This window comes from Schistocerca gregaria, chromosome 1, assembly GCF_023897955.1.
Source record: "Schistocerca gregaria isolate iqSchGreg1 chromosome 1, iqSchGreg1.2, whole genome shotgun sequence".
Classification (NCBI taxonomy): Eukaryota; Metazoa; Arthropoda; class Insecta; order Orthoptera; family Acrididae; genus Schistocerca; species Schistocerca gregaria.
In genome coordinates this window covers 1,004,383,981-1,004,401,458 of record NC_064920.1, presented here as the reverse complement: position 1 = coordinate 1,004,401,458, position 17,478 = coordinate 1,004,383,981, and the positions used below count along the sequence as shown (strand labels likewise).

At 42.1% G+C, this 17,478-nt stretch overlaps 1 protein-coding gene across 2 annotated transcripts in view; it reads right to left on the bottom strand.

The window, feature by feature from the left end:
- LOC126278658 (mitogen-activated protein kinase kinase kinase 4) overlaps positions 1–17,478 on the bottom strand; it is a 184,663-nt gene that overhangs the window by 49,789 nt on the left and 117,396 nt on the right. For both annotated transcript variants that reach the window (XM_049978889.1, XM_049978878.1), the window contains exons 16-17: positions 13,553–13,768; positions 558–891 (exon numbers count right to left, since the gene is read on the bottom strand). In XM_049978889.1, coding sequence (XP_049834846.1) covers positions 558–891; positions 13,553–13,768 — 550 coding nt within the window. The remainder of the gene's footprint in view (positions 1–557; positions 892–13,552; positions 13,769–17,478) is intronic.

Here is a 17,478-nt window from a genome sequence, read left to right as displayed (position 1 = left end):
GTCCAGGATACCACGCAGCATACATAGCACACGCCCGTTGGGCATTTTGACCACAATAGCCATCTACACGATATCAACTTTTTCCGCAATTGGTAAACGGTCCATTTTAACACAGGTAATGTATCACGAAGCAGGATACCGTCTGCACTGGCGGAATGTTACGTAATACCATATATATTTGTGACTATGACAGTGCCATCTATCACAAAGCGAAAAAAGTGTCCTAACCTGACACTGTCATCCATCTGGTGAAATCTGAAGCAAATTTTGTTTCTGGCAAATCTCCACATCACTGAGAAGTAAATACTAGGTCAAAATGCATACTGAAAGATCCATGGTTGACTACGATTCAATCCCTCGTAGATCCAGGCACACTATTTTACCTCTAGACCACTAGGTCCGACAATATATTCTTGTCTGTTATAGGCACCGTTTAAAAGATGAAGCTGCCTGTATTTTACAGTGCCTCCTCACTTGAATATGCATACTTCTACCTTTTAACTTACATTCATTCACCCTTGCTAATATTTATTCCTCAATAGTAATAGTATTATTACCTCCAGATGGAATATTTACTGTCACTGCCGTTTTGCTATTCACAGCATCAGTCTCATCCACTGGAGCACTGACACAGGCTGAGATTGACCTCTGTGCATGAGGAAATGGTGGTGTTACACTTGTGTCTTGTAAGGAACGAGATGATCGATAAGATGGTGACTTAGTTCGTGCTGGAGAACTTCCACGAGAACGAGGAAACTGTCCATCAAAAGAGGCACGTGGCAAATGTCCATACAATGGATTATGTTGCTGATTCAATGAACATTTCTCATTGTTTGTCACTGCTGTGCCTATTACATGTGATATGCACCCATCAATGCTTCTCTTCAGATCCTGAAATACAAAGAATTGACTCAGGAAATATGTAAATGCAATGGAAATAATGTTGAACTCACAAAGTGATACACAATTTATCTTTAACAAATGTCAGGCAACATTATACAATGTTACTTAACTTCAGTTATAATACCGGAAAGTTGCGTAGATGCAAAATATCCAATGAAACTACAGTTTAAAGAGGAGGAGGAGGAGGAGGAGGAGGAAATGTAGTAGTGTTGGCTTCTGAAGATAATGTAATTTTTATCTGTTACCTTAAAAAAAAAATCAAACAAATGAAAAAATTTAGATCAATTTGTATGCAATTAATGCAAGACAGAAGTTCATGATGTACAGTACAATAAAGGCATTAAAATAAAATGTAATTTGCAATGTTAGTCGAAAGAATGGTCCTCATTTCCTGCTTATAGCCAGTAACTAACTGATTTTTCAAGAGCTCTACGCAGACTGTTACTTCATAGCAGAATCGGTTACATATCACACTAGGAATCCAATGGTGTAATCCACTGATTCATACCAAAAATTCCCCTTGTGGTTCCCTGCAGTTCACTCATAGTGCAAGTTGAGAATAGTTTAAAAATTCCCAAATTTTCTAATGCTCATTGGTAGCAATGTCACTACAGACTTATCAAAAGTTCAAATAAAGACTCTGTATGGCTGAATGGAGATTAAAAAGAAACCTCTCAAATGATGGTCCAGTGATTTAAACAATGCTCAACCTCTCTCAGTAATTTTACAGAACAATTAATACAGAAATCATTTGTAACACAATTATAATTTCAGAAAGAATCTATGCAGAGCAAATAATATAAGAAGTGGCACAAATGTATGGAAAATACTCTATGTTAACTGAGTAACAAAAAGGACAGATACTTTAAGAAAGAATGTATCGACAATGCTCCATGGGTTTACTGCAAAACTACTTCAGTTATAAGTATCAGCTTACTGAAACTTACCAATACCCCAGAGCAATACTAAGCTACAATTCTGTGCAATATCATGCACTTACTTTGAAACAATCTATATGTAATTGTTATAACACATTATTATGTCAATGATATTTCCAGTACATACAATTCATTTTCTTAAACACTCTTTAACAGCAACTCTGTATGGCTGATTAAGTCATCAATTATCTTCTTCTGCAATATAATCCAACACAGATCGTTTTTACCTCCATAGTGCTTTACTAGGCATGGTCCTGTAAGAGATGGTGAGTTGTTGCCTTCATCCAACCTTTGAAGTGACTTACACAGCCAGTTGTAGGGGCCTACAGCTTAATATGGATTCCAAACCACAGTGCAACTTGGCATTTCTCAAAAGATGGTAGCCTTTTTATTTCTCTTTTATTCATTGGCTTGACTAGTTAACTAAAACAATCTTTAAAAAAAATCAAATTAAAATTTTTGATGTTGTGCATATTTTATTTTCGAGCATGGCAGAAAGAAAGGGGAAGATGGAAAAAGTGAGAGTGGGGGGGGGGGGGGGGAAGAGAGAGTGGGGGGGCGGAAAGAGAGAGTGGGGGGGCGGAAAGAGAGAGTGGGGGGGCGGAAAGAGAGAGTGGGGGGGGAAGAGAGAGTGGGGGGAGGAGAGAGAGTGGGGGGAGGAGAGAGAGTGGGGGGGAGGAGAGAGAGTGGGGGGGAGGAGAGAGAGTGGGGGGGAGGAGAGAGAGTGGGGGGGAGGAGAGAGAGTGGGGGGGAGGAGAGAGAGTGGGGGGGAGGAGAGAGAGTGGGGGGGAAGAGAGAGAGTGGGGAGGAAGAGAGAGAGTGGGGGGGAAGAGAGAGAGTGGGGGGGAAGAGAGAGAGTGGGGGGGAAGAGAGAGAGTGGGGGGGAAGAGAGAGAGTGGGGGGGAAAGAGAGAGTGGGGGGGAAAGAGAGAGTGGGGGGGAAAGAGAGAGTGGGGGGGAAAGAGAGAGTGGGGGGGAAAGAGAGAGTGGGGGGGAAAGAGAGAGTGGGGGGGGGGGAAAGAGAGAGTGGGGGGAAAGAGAGAGTGGGGGGGAAAGAGAGAGTGGGGGGGAAAGAGAGAGTGGGGGGGAAAGAGAGAGTGGGGGGGGAAGAGAGAGTGGGGGGGAAAGAGAGAGTGGGGGGGGAAAGAGAGAGTGGGGGGGGAAAGAGAGAGTGGGGGGGAAAGAGAGAGTGTGGGGGAAAGAGAGAGTGGGGGGGGAAAGAGAGAGTGGGGGGGGAAAGAGAGAGTGGGCAGGGGGAAAGAGAGAGTGGGGGGGAAAGAGAGAGTGGGCAGGGGGAAAATGAGAGTGGGCGGGGAGAAAATGAGAGTGGGCGGGGGGAAAATGAGAGTGGGCGGGGGGGGGAAAGCGAGAGTGGGCGGGGGGGAAAGCGAGAGTGGGCGGGGGGGAAAGCGAGAGTGGGCGGGGGGGAAAGCGAGAGTGGGCGGGGGGAAAGCGAGAGTGGGCGGGGGGGAAAGCGAGAGTGGGCGGGGGGGAAAGCGAGAGTGGGCGGGGGGGGAAAGCGAGAGTAGGCGGGGGGGGAAAGCGAGAGTGGGCGGGGGGGAAAGCGAGAGTGGGTGGAGAAGAGGGAGGGGAGAAGAGGGAGGGGGAGAAGAGGGAGGGGGAGAGGAGGGAGGGAGGACGAAGGGGGAGATGGCGAAGGGGGAGATGGCGAAGGGGAGAGGGCGAAGGGGGAGATGGGTAGGGGGACATGGGGATGGGGGAGATGGGGAAGGGGGAGAGAAGGGCTTGGGGGGCAGAGGGGGGAGTGGGGCAGAGATGGAGGAGAGGGGAGAGACAGGGAGAGGGGAGAGAGAGGTGAGAGAGGGGCGAGAGGGGGGAGAGAGGTGAGAGAGGGGATAGAGCGGGAGAGAGGGGATAGAGCGGGATAGAGCGGGATAGAGCGGGAGAGAGCGGGAGAGGGGGGATAGAGCGGGAGAGGGGGGATAGAGCGGGAGAGAGGGGAGAGAGGGGAGAGAGGGGAGAGAGGGGAGAGAGGGGAGAGAGGGGAGAGAGGGGGAGAGAGGGGGAGAGAGCGGGAGAGAGCGGGAGAGAGGGGGAGAGAGGGGGAGAGAGGGGGAGAGAGGGGGAGAGAGGGGGAGAGAGGGGGAGAGAGGGGGAGAGAGGGGGAGAGAGGGGGAGAGAGGGGGAGAGAGGGGAGAGAGCGGGAGAGAGGGGAGAGAGGGGAGAGAGCGGGAGAGAGCGGGAGAGAGGGGAGAGAGCGGGAGAGAGCGGGAGAGAGGGGAGAGAGTGGGAGAGAGTGGGAGAGAGGGGAGAGAGTGGGAGAGAGTGGGAGAGAGTGGGAGAGAGGGGAGAGAGGGGAGAGAGGGGAGAGAGTGGGAGAGAGCGGGAGGGGGGAGAGGGCGGAGAGGGGGAGAGGGCGGAGAGGGGGAGAGGGCGGAGAGGGGGAGGGAGGGAAGAGGGCGGAGAGGGGGAGATGGGGAGAGAGGGCAGAGAGGGGGAGATGGGGAGAGAGGGCAGAGAGGGGGAGATGGGGAGAGAGGGCAGAGAGGGGGAGAGGGCAGAGAGGGGGAGAGGGCAGAGAGGGGGAGAGGGCAGAGAGGGGGAAAGGGCAGAGAGGGGGAAAGGGCAGAGAGGGGGAGAGGGCAGAGAGGGGGAGAGGGCAGAGAGGGGGAGAGGGCAGAGAGGGGGAGAGGGCAGAGAGGGGGAGAGGGCAGAGAGGGGGAGAGGGCAGAGAGGGGGAGAGGGCAGAGAGGGGGAGAGGGCAGAGAGGGGGAGAGGGCAGAGAGGGGGAGAGGGCAGAGAGGGGGAGAGAGAGTGTGAGAGAGTGGAGAGAGGGGAGAGAGAGTGTGGGAGATGGGAGAGAGGCGAGGGGAGAGAGGGAGGGAGAGGAGAGAATGGAGATAGGGGGAGAGGAGAGAATGGAGATAGGGGGAGAAGGGAGAGGGGGAGAAGAGAGAGGGGGAGAGTGAGGGAGAGGGGGTGGGGGAGAGAGGGGCAGAGAGATGGTGGAGGAGAGTGGGGATGGAGGGGGAGGGAGGGAAGGAGAGGGGGATGGAGGGGAAGGAGAGGAGGGATGGAAGTGGAGGGAGGGAAGTGTAGGGAGGGAAGGAGAGGAGGGATGGAGGGGGAGGGGGGGAAGGGTAGGGAGGGAAAGAGAGGGGGGATGGAGGGGGAGGGAAGGATGGGGGTGGAGGGCGTGCGGGGGAGGGGGGAAGGAGCGAGGGGGATGGAGAGAAGGAGCAAGGGGGTGGGAGGGAAATGGAGAGAGAGGGGTTAGGGAGGGAAATGGAGAGAGAGGGGTTAGGGAGGGAAATGGAGAGAGAGGGGTTAGGGAGGGAAATGGGGAGAGAGGGGTTAGGGAGGGAAATGGGGAGGGAGGGGTTAGGGAGGGAAGGGGAGAGAGGGAGGAAGTGAGGGGGAAGGAGGGAGGAAGTGAGGGGGAAGGAGGGAGGAAGGGTGGAGGAGGGAGGGAAGGGGAGAAGAGGGAGGGAGGAAGGGAGTGGGAGGGAGGGAGTGGAAGGGGGAGGGAGTGGAAGGGGGAGGGAGTGGAAGGGGGAGGGAGTGGAAGGGGGAGGGAGTGGAAGGGGGAGGGAGTGGAAGGGGGAGGGAGTGGAAGGGGGAGGGAGTGGAAGGGGGAGGGAGTGGAAGGGGGAGGGAGTGGAAGGGGGAGGGAGTGGAAGGGGGAGGGAGTGGAAGGGGGAGGGAGAGAGAGAGATTGAGAGAGAGAGAGAGAGAGAGAGAGAGAGAGAGAGAGAGAGAGAGTTTTATTGACAATCTAGCTATATTAATGTGACCACTGCCTACATTTGATATTAATCTGCAATAACCACTCTCAGGCAGCAGGTGGCAGCACTAGCAGTGCATGGGATATAAAGAATGTTGAAGGACATGTAAAACGGTGCAGTCATCATTATGTGAAAACAGTGCAATATATCTGAAGTCCAAAAGTGCTTGACCATTGGCTTTTGTGTTAAGAGTGGAACCATCCACTATCCACAACTGGTGCCCAGGCAATTGTGATGCACTACGGGCCATAGATGACAGGAGTGAATGACGGCTGCTGTGAACTGCAACTTGCAACTGGTGATCAACAGATCACCCAAATGAACCAAGGGGCTACTAGGAGTCTCCCGTCAATGCCGGATTAGCAAATATTGCTGCATGTGGGCCTCTGCTGCAGGTGCATGGTTCATGGCAGCAAGCTGAGTGCAGTTCATCAGCAAAACAGGCTGGAATTTGCACACCAATACCACAACTGGACATCCCCTGAACGGTGACAGATGGCCTTTGAATCACATTTTATACTGTTGGCGTTTGTAACGTGAAATGTCTCACAGCAAACAACCTGAAACAATCGTCAAAAGGGTTCAGGAACAACAGCATACTATGGATGATCTTGTCATTGTGGCAGGAATTATGATCAACGTAAGTATGACTATCCTTGGGGACCATGTCCACTCCTACACACAATTTGTTTTTTGGGTCAATCCATACCAAGTGATCCAAGAAAAAAATAATTGGTTGCTTGACCATCTCAGAAAAATTTTATATTTGCTGGGCGAATTACCCAATGTTGAGTAGCCACAAAAATATATATATATTTTTAAATTCATTGATTATTATTTTGAAATTGCAGACATATTGGTTCCAGGCCACATGCGTTTTACATATTTGCAAGCACTTAATTTTTTTTACAATTATTCGGTAGTGGATTGTCCTAAGCCTTTGAGATAAAATGCATTTAATTCAACACACTCTGGGCTACAAATTAACATCATTATCACTTAGCTGAATGTATTCTTTAATATATTTTTAACAGTTTGAAGTTATCAGCCACAAATTAAAAACACTCAATTTTTGAACAGTAGTTTTCCGAAGGAAGTTTAATTTCTCAGCTTTAATATTTTTCTGCAATTACACTCTATAGTATAGTTACTTTTTATAGAGTATCAATGGTGAAAAGCTAACAAAAAATACACTATTTTAAAAAATGAATTTATTAAAAAATTTCCCTTTTGTGGCCTGTAATATTTTTGTTGGGGTACCAGATAAATATCTGAACTTTATGATATCAAACTTCAGTATAAATTACAACTCTGAGATTCAATTGGAAGTTATGGAACCAAATTACAAACACAAGTCAAAAATATATTTTTTAACATTTGCTATATCTAGGCTTAGGGAATAAAATGTATCAGTTACAGTACATAATTTAATCATAGCTATGCTTGCTTACTTTTTTATTGAAAATAAGCCTACTAATTACATTATATTGTTCTCTTGTTATTTGTTTTTAGTACATCACTCACTGAACATTTGAGAAATTTGTTAGGTTCGCCCAGTCACAGTTGTAAATTCGATGGGAGACAGCTTCCTTAGTACATTTTTAAGGGGCATCCAAACTTGATCCTTCTCAATTTTTTAAAAGATGTCCTTGGTCCTGGAGGGTGATAAAATTCAACATGCACATCTTGGTTTTGACAGTCAATATTAGCAACTCCGCCAATCCACCACTGTTCACCGTAAACACAGGCGCAGTTGGTGTGAATGGGGTACAAAACAATGAAAAGATTGAGTGCCTTCAATCTTCTGATAAGTGTTATACCTTTCCTTCAAGACACTGTCATAGGCTTCTCGTATTTCCTCACATTGTACAAAAACATAGGTAATTCCTTTGATATGTTTTTTACAGAATTCGAACATTTCTGGAGGTGTTATGATATGATTGTCATCGGTCCACTGCATACTTGCTTTTACGACAGCTCGCTTTGTTGTACCCTCGACACCATCACAAGCATTCTTCCCATGGCATGAAGTGAAAAAGTGCCAGTCTACATCAAACCCAAAATCTTCTTTATAAAAGGAGATATTAATAAATTTTTGTTTTTATATTGACTTGCAGGCCCATCCAAAAAGTAAATCAGTTTTTTTAATGGAAGGGTGACTCCGTTTAATGTAGTTTGTTAATTTTAGTTGAAAAATGTACACTGCTGTAGTGTTGTGTTCAAGGTAGTCACTTACTGCACAAAAGCTTTGGCTCATTAGTTTATCTTAATCTTTATAACAGAATGCAAATGTATGAACTGTGGCCTGTTTGTTTACCCAGTGGTGCCGTTTTACTTCATCTTGAACAACAAAGGAACAAAAGTCAGCAAGAACTAAGCATTCATCAGCTCCCAAGGTTTGCTTTCTGTCTTTAAAAAATTTACTTTTGAGCTTTTCCAATAAAATGAGGCATTTTCAGATTTTCAAGGTTAGCCACCAACAGTTAAAAAAACTCTTCTTGTGATTTTATGACTGTCACTATTTCAGTTCTGTCTTGTGTCACCCATTGTTTGTATTTTACACTGTCAGGTATCAAGTTGACTTCTTTGGATTCTTCAAACATGTCAAGTAAGGCCTGTTTGCCTGGACAGTCTTCACATCATACAATTGTAATTGTCAATATTGCATACCACAACTTCCGAAAGGTCTTTATAGTCAACTCTTAGCTTGGCCCCACCTATCATCAACTTTATGTTCTCATGATACAAACACAGACATTATGGGTGCCAGATGCTCCTGCAACAATACACCATCTTGGTCTCAACTCGCAAAACTTGCAAAACTTTGATCTTCTAATTGTAATGTGAGGATTTTCTTTTTTAAATTCAGTGAATAGTTCATTTAAATTACACAATATTAACCTTTTTTGTCTTTGAATCCTATAAGCATTTTCTTTCACAGAAACACAGTCTCTTTTGCCGGACATCAAACAGCTGTTATTGTCATAATAATAATAATAAATAATAATAATAATAATAATAATAATAATAATACTTAGTAACTTTATTGATTGTGTTTTCATCTACCAAATTAGATGCACTTTTCTTTTGTAATGCTGGTAAAAATCCCTGTTCTTTTACAGATTGCCTTGTTAAATTAACAAGACATTCTTGCACATTAGATTCATCACTAACTTTTGCTCTACTCCAAGAATTTGGCAGTAAACTGATAATTTTATCCTCTTTGTTTGAAGTACTGCATTTAGTTTTAAGCTTTTCTATCAAATCATAATATTTTGTTGGTGAAGTTTTAGAACTTCCATCTGTTTTAATACAAATTTTATTTTGAAATGAAACTTCCAAATTATTTTTGACTGTAGTTGCCACTTTTTCAATTTTTCTATTCAAGGCACTTGGTCTTTTATCTCGACTTAGTTTTTTAATTTTACTAGCAGCTGATATACTCAGGATTTTACAAGCTGTATCTACTTTTTTAACTGTTGCTGATAAGTCACAAAATTCTGTATCTGTGGTTTCACTATCATTTCTCTTGTGAATTACAAATACCTTAGAATAACATGTTGGACACAATGCTTTTCCTGGTATGAGATTAAGAAAAAGGGCTTTCATTTTTAGAATAATGATCACATGTTATTTCTCGCAGGCCTTTTGTTATCGGTTTCTTATGTTTCTCAAAAGGGTCCACACAAGACTTAACCAAAAAGGTGATGAAATTTTTTAAGTATTTCATTTCATGGTATATGCATATTGATTTGACCTCTGGGCCGACTCATAAGAAAAACAACACTTTTTCTTCTTCACTGTAATCTTCGATTAAAGTAATGTCTTCAGGATACACTCCATACACACTTTTATGACATGCTTCATTAATAACAACACCAACAGAACACTGAGACATCATTTTTCAACTACACACTTCAAGAACATCTAGCTAAATAAGTGTGAGTAGACAATTGTTGGTGTAAGGGGGAAGGCAACAATCAGACTTGTATAGGCTTGCAGATGCAATTGATAGCCTGCTGAAACAATTACCACATTGTTTCAACAAGTAATCATTAGCTAGTGTAATGTGGTGTGTTACATTATGCAATTGGTATACTTTATTTGATTAGCCTTCCAGATAACACAGATGTCAAAAAACACTTTTGACTCGTCTGGTCCCCCAACAGAGATATCGCAGGCCACAAAAGGGAAAAATTTTAAAAATCCATTTTTTAAAATACTGTTTTTTTTAAAGTGTAAGCTGCTCACTATTGATGCTCGATAAAAAGTAACTGTACTATCCAGTGTAATAGCAGAAAAAATATTAAAGCTGAGAAATTCATCTTTCTTTGGAAAACTACTGTTCAAAAATTGAGTTTTTTTTTAATTTGTGGCTGATAACTTTAAACAATTAAAAATATATTAAAGAATACATTCAGCTAAGTGATAATGATGTTAATTTGTAGCCCAGAGTGCGTTGAACTAAATGCATTTTATCTGAAAGGCTTAGGGCTATCCGCTACTGAATAATTGTAAAAAAGTGGATGCTTGCAAATACCCAAAAACGCATGCAGCCTGGAACAAATATGGCCACCATTTCAAAATAATAAACCATAATTTAAAAAAAATATATTTTTGTGACTACTAAACATTGGGGAATTCACCCAGCAATTATAAAATTTTTCTGAGATGTCAAGCAACCGGTATTGGACCAGTTGGTATGGATTGCCCCTTTCCTGAGCCTGACGACATCCACCACCAGAACAACGCAACATGTAACACAGCTTACAGTGTAAATGCTTGATTCAAAGAGTACTAGTAGTAGTTTATCATACTCCTCTGGCCACCAAACTCCTTGGATATAAACCCAATCGAGAATCTGTGGGACCTCCTCTATCAGGCTGTTCACACCATGGATGCTCAACCAGGAAACCTACTGAAGGTAACCACGGCACCAGAGTTGGCATGGTTCCATATCTCTGTCGGTACCTTCCAGAACCTCACTGACACACTTACTGTACGTCTCACAGTGAACAGTGCTGCAAAAAATAGTTATTCAGACTTCTGATAGGTGGTGCCATTAATGTGACTGGACAGTTGGTCACCTAAACATGACAGTTAATCTAAAATATATCTTTTGGTGAGTTTAGATGAGAATTGCTATTTTATCATTTCAGAAAGAATGAAACACATTTCTTATACAACAATGTTTAGTCGAAACACTTCTGCTAAGGAAAGACAAAAAGAAAATTTACAAAGTTATGTGCAAAGTTAGACAGTATATCATACCCTGTTGCATCTTTCTCAGCTTAAGGGCTTGGATGAATGTGATAATGGCATAATAAAATCTCTTCTTCTATATACATACTAAATCATTTCAAGAATTAAAGTGTTGAGAATGCTTACTAATAATTTCCATTTATGTAACTTTACATTACATTAATGAACCATGGACCTTGCCGTTAGTGGGAAGGCTTGCGTGCCTAGCGATACACGCAGCCTTACTGTAGGTGCAACCACTATGTAGGGGTAACTGTTGAGAGGTCAAGAAAACATGTGGTTCCTGAAGAGGGGCAGCAGCCTTTTCAATAGTTGTAGGGGCAAGAGCCTCGATGATTAACTGATCTGGCCTTGTAACATCAGTCAAATCAGCATTGCTGTGCTGGTACTGTGAACGGCTGAAAGCAAGGGAAAACTACAACTGTAACTTTTCCCAAGGACATGCAGCTTTACTGTATGGTTAAATGATGACGGTTTTCTCTTGGGTAAAATATTCTGGAGGTAAAATAGTCCCTCATTCAGCTCCCTTGGCAGGCACTAATCAAGAGGACGTCATTATCAGGAGAAAGAAAACTGGCATTCTACGAATCGGAGCATGGAATATCAGGTCCCTTAATTGAGCAGGTAGGTTAGAAAATTTAAAAAAGGAAGATATAGTAGTTATATGCCAAATAGCTTCACAGATCAAGAGATTGAAGAAATGTATGATGTGTTAAAAGAAATTATTCAGATAGTTAAGGGAGATAAAAATTTAGAAGTCAGCGCGGACTGGAATTCGATAGTAGGAAAAGGAAGAGAAGGAAAAGTAGTAGGTGGATACGGACTGGGGGTAAGGAATGAAAGAGAAAGCCACCTGGTAGAATTTTGCACAGGGCATAACTTAATCATTGCTAACACTTTGTATTTGTAGAAGAGACCTGGAGACACTGGAAGGTTTCAGATAGATTATATAATGGTAAGACCGAGATTTAGGAACCAGGTTTTAAATTTTAAGACATTTCCAGGGGCAGATGTGGGCACTGACCACAATTTATTGGTTATTGTAGATTAAAACTGGAGAAACTGCAAAAAAGTGGGGATTTAAGGAGGTGGGACCTGGATAAGCTGAAAGAGCCAGAGGTTGTAGACAGTTTCAGAGAGAGCATTAAGGAACGATTGACAAGAACAGGGGGAATATAATACAGTAGAAAAAGAATGGGTAGCTTTGAGAGATGAAACAGTGGAGGCAGCAGAGGATCAAGCAGATAAAAAGGAGAGGGCTACAAATCCTTGGGTGACAGAAGGGATACTGAATTTAGTCAATGAAAGGAGAAAATATAAAAATGCAGTAAATGAAGCAATATAATAATTCCAAGCCCAAAGGAAGCAGGTGTTGACAAGTGTGAAATTACCCAAGTATCAGTTTAATAAGCCATGATTGCAAAATAATAACACAAATTCTTTACAAACAAATGGAAAAATTGGTAGAAGCCGACCTCGGGAAAGATCAGTTTGGATTAAATACAAATGTTGGAATACGTGAGGCAATGATGACCCTATGACTTATCTTAGATGATAGATTGAGGAAAGGCAGACCTACATTTCTAGCATTTGTAGACTTAGAGAAGGCTTTTGAAAATGTTGACTGGAATACTCTCTTTCAAATTCTGAGGGTGGCAGGGGTCAAACACAGGGAGCGAAAGGCTATTTAAAATTTGTACAGAATGGAGGTAGCAATTATATGAGTTGCGGAGCATGAAAGAGAAGCATTGGTTGAAAAGAGAGTGAGACAGGGTTGTAGCCTATCCCCAATGTTATTCAATCAGTATAGTGAGCAAGCAGTGAAGGAAACAAAAGAAAAATTTGGATTAGGAATTAAAATCCATGGAGAATAAATAAAAACTTTGAGGTTTGCTGATGACATTGTAATTCTGTCAGAGACAGTAAGGGACCTGGAAGAGCAGTCGAATGGAATGGACAGTGTGTTGAAAGGAGCAGATGAACATCAACAAGAGTAAAACGAGGATAATGGAATGTGGTCGAATTAAAGCAGGTGATGCTGAGAGAATTAGATTAGGAAATGACACACTCAGAGTAGTAGATGAGTTTTGCTATTTGGGGAGCAAAATAACAGATGATAGTAACCAGAGAGGATATAAAATGTAGACTGGCTATGGCAAGGATAGCATTTCTCAAGAAGAGACATTTGTTAACACTGAGTATAGATTTAAGTGTCAGGAAGTCTTTTCTGAAAGAATTTGTGTGGAGTGTAGCCATGTATGTAAGTGGAACATGGACGATAATTACTGTAGACAAGAAGACAATAGAAGCTTGCAAAATTTTGTGCTACAGAAGACTGCTGAAGATTAGACGGGTAGATCATGTAACTAATGAGGTGGTACTGAACAGAATTGGGGAGAAGAGGAATTTGTGGCACAACTTGACTAGAAGAAGGTACCAGTTGATAGAACACATTCTGAGGCATCAAGGGATCACCAATTTAGTACTGGAGGGAAGCGTGGAGGGTAAAAATCATAGGAGATCAAGAGATGAATACGCTAAGTAGATTCAGAACGATGTAGGTTGCAGTAGTTACTTGGAGATGAAGAAGCTTGCACAAGATAGAGTAGCATGGAGAGCTGCATCAAACCAGTCTCTGGACTGAAGATCACAAAAACAACCACAACAACAAAGACATTAATAATAGTAGCACAGAAATACTCACATCAAAATCATTGTCAGAAAGATATTGTGTGTTTTCAGGTTCACATACAGTCATCAAAAAATCAAGACCCTGGTTTGCCCACCGTGGTCGAAGGCCTCTTCCTCTTTCACACCGTTCTCTAACAAACTTCATCCACTGCTGGGCAAAACAGATCAGGCCATGTGATAGTTCTGTTCTCACTTCACCTGTTACTAAACGACAGACTTCTTTGTGATACTGAAAAACAAATAGTAAAACAGTTACAATTAATTTTTGAAGTGATTAGAGGAAAAGGGCAAATATCAGATACTGGAACTTAAGCTCCTCACAGCAGACAAGCAACTGTGTTGATGTTCTTCATGATAAGCAGCCAGATTTCATTTTCCTGACAAGACAATACTTCAATGTCCCAACTGGTCACCAGCTTTCAGTGAGATTGCAGGTTCACAATCATGCCAGCATGATTGAGCACCTGCAATCCCACGTGAAGTGGCGGCCAGTTGGACCGTCGAAATATGGTGTCGTCGGGATAATGAAGTATGGTGGCGTACCCCTGAGAAGTGGCAACATTTATTATGCCAGAAAAATCTGTGTATTCACAAGCAACTGTGTTAACTGAATTATGTTTTATTTTTTCCTTTTGGTTAATATGTGCAAACATTATTTTAAAATAAACAAAAAATACAAAATTTGAAACCAATTACATAATCAGGTCAGTTAAAGGGATCTGTCTGGTGTAATAATGTTCATCTAGTTCTACACATTTATAGTGTTCTAATCATGTATATCGAATCACTGAACACATGCTAACCACAACAGTGGAAGAATCACTGAATTTTGGTAAACAGTAAAATGGACTTAAAGTTTCAGTAATCTATATACCGTAAAAAAATTTAACTGTTTAATGTAACATATGTAATAGGTTTTCCAGCGACTCCAAAAAAAATGGTATAACACGTGGGAAAATGTAAAATGTGGGAAACAACGTTTTAAGATATAAAAGTTAGGTATAGGATGCCTCCTTGCATTTTTGCACTTCATGTACATAAAGGCATCAAAATACTTGTCAAGGACTTTATTATTACTGGACAAAGGTTGATTATCAAATAATAACCACTGATGTAACGGAAACTGATAACTGTGTGTTTGACTCAATTTCATACGTCATATTCGATGTTTTTGGCAAGCTTGCAGCTGCCATTTAATTTCTAAATAATGAAACACTGCACAATTACGTATTTTTTCATGCTTCGCTTGATGTGTTTCGAGAATTTCTCATCGTAAAATACAAATATTTATGTAAATATTTTGTGTGACAGTTGCATACATGTTGTTCTGCATCTCTTGCATTATTTGTTTGCGTAACGTCACAAAAAATACGTAAGATAAATACTGTATCTGACAAGGACAATAATTTCTTGAAACACTTTTTCGAAACACGTTTTGTCCAACATGAAAAAGTCGTAATTGGTGCTCTGTGTAAAGCAGAAACATTTTAGCAATGCAAAGCGAGTGGTGTAAACCAGTGTTACAAATGGCTAAACAATGAAACACACAAAATACTATTCAACAAAGGTGTGGCAATGATCACAACAATCACGAAACTGTACAACACTCATGAAATTGCACATGTGCAATAGAGATAGTTTGGAAATGGTTGTGATTGGTCATGATATCTTTATTTGAATGAATCTTGGCCACCCAGAAGCAGTATTGGGAAATTGGTTTACAAAATTTGATATTGGGAGATGTAAGTGGGGTTCTAGCTACTCCCATCAGCCAGCACACCAGGTAGAGCTTGGCAGCAGCAGGAGATACTGCACGAATTGTTCCAACCTTTACAACCTTTACACATTCTCCACTCCAAAACCAATGAGCAGGGCACCCTGGTGTCAAGAAACTTAATTATGTAATGTTTGTAAACACTACTTAATGGCTGATGTCATTGCAGCATCACTTTATGTCAGTTTTTGTCCACGAACATTTTTTCACAAAGCGTAAATCACAGGAAAATTATAAATATGGTGACATAAATTCAAGTATGAATTAAGATTGTGGATATAGGAAATTCGATGGGAGCCATGAGAAATGTCGTAAACGCTGGAAAAATGTTAATTCCGGGAATGTGAAAGCGGGGTTATACGGTATCACATTTCACTTCAATACTGACGTGAGAATGTTACAATGTCTCTTACTGCCTAACATATTGTATGCCAGCTGTTCTCTCTCATTAGGTGCATGGGAATGAAACGAGCATGTGGCATTGTTGGCCGGGAGGCCCCATCCAACGAAGTTCAGCTGGTGAGTGCAAGTCTTATTAAAGTCGACACCACATTGGGCAACTTGTTTGCTGGTGATGAGGATGAAATGATGATGAGGACAACACAACACCCAGTTCACGAGCGGAGAAAATCTCTAACCTGGCCGGGAATCAAACCCGGGCCCGCTGCATGAGAGGCAAACAAACATGTTACCACTCAGCTAAGCAGGTGGACAGCTGCATGGAACTAGCAGCTAACACACACCCTTTTTTTCCTGTCATGTGTCACAGTAAGCACTGGCACCACTGCAGCATGAAACAGTTTAGTACACCACCACTATCTAGGCTTTTACTGTCTCATGCAGAAATAAATACTACTGTTGAGCATTTGTCCAATTTTAAAGTCAATGCAGTTCTGGGCACAAATGGAGTCGGGTAAACTGCAGTTTAAGCATGATAGATGTTCCTACAATGCCAAAGCACACAGTATAGATTCCTATATTTGACAGCGTAATTTAATTTGCTGCCCACTCACTACTCCCCATCCTGCACTTACCCTAGTTCTCAGCCACAGTGGTATCACTATTACCCCTCTGTAGCGCTGTGCTCGACCTACTGTGAAACACAGGTTGCAGTATCTTTTAGGGTGCAAGTGATAAGTAACAGCAGCAGCTAGTACATAAAAAAAAGACTGCAATCATGATTCGGTCCAATTCTCAAACTTTTGCTCATCCTGTGATCTACTGATGGCTGTTAGTACTATCTCCATTATGGGTCTTGCCGCTGTAATTTTTTCTTGCACCAACAATTATAGTCAGTTTAACATGATTTATTTCTTCTGTTAGATATTTCATTCACGATTAATTTTACCTCTTGCTTCACCTTAATGTCACCATCATGTTCTGATTACAAGTTGGTAACATTTTAATCCAGTATTCTAATACTGTGAACAGCGACTGAATTTCTCATTCCCAGTCCACTTCGTAACTCATTGCAGTCTCTCATAATCAAATAAAATATTGATACAGAATCAAGTAATGGTTTTTGAAGGGCAACATCTTTACTTAAAGCATTTAACAGATGCCCAGTATGGTATCCACACATGTAAGAGAACTCTTTATTGCAAACCTGTTCGAAAACATTGCACCACAAAACAATCTTGGTACACCACTGGCCTCTGTCTTAAGAGCTTGTAAGATAATAGAATTTAATACTATTTCCTTCTGTGTTTCACAAAACAGTCATATTTTTAAGCAGGAGAGAGAGCTGTAGTGGCTAGTTCATAGTTCCTCACATATCCTTTGCACCAACACCACCTAGAAGTGTCAGGTGATTGATTGAGCAACCTCAATATTGTTTTGAGCGCAACAGTATATTGGGAAAGGGGTTCAAACTTGACTATCATATGTCCATCCCTGCCCTTCCAAATTCCTCAAAATTATTCTGCTTGTGACCTCAACAGTCAAAGCTTCATCTGTAAACGTAAGACCATTCCTATACACTCTATTAACCAATGTAAAAATACTGATATCTGCAGCAATAGTTCAATCTGCGAATATTAGATGACACTGTATTTTTAAAATGACTAATTTGGGAAAATACTTCCTCTTATAATAAAAAACAATTAATTATTGACAATATACTGCAATTGAAAGGATAAAATAAATCTACTCACTAAGCAGCGGCT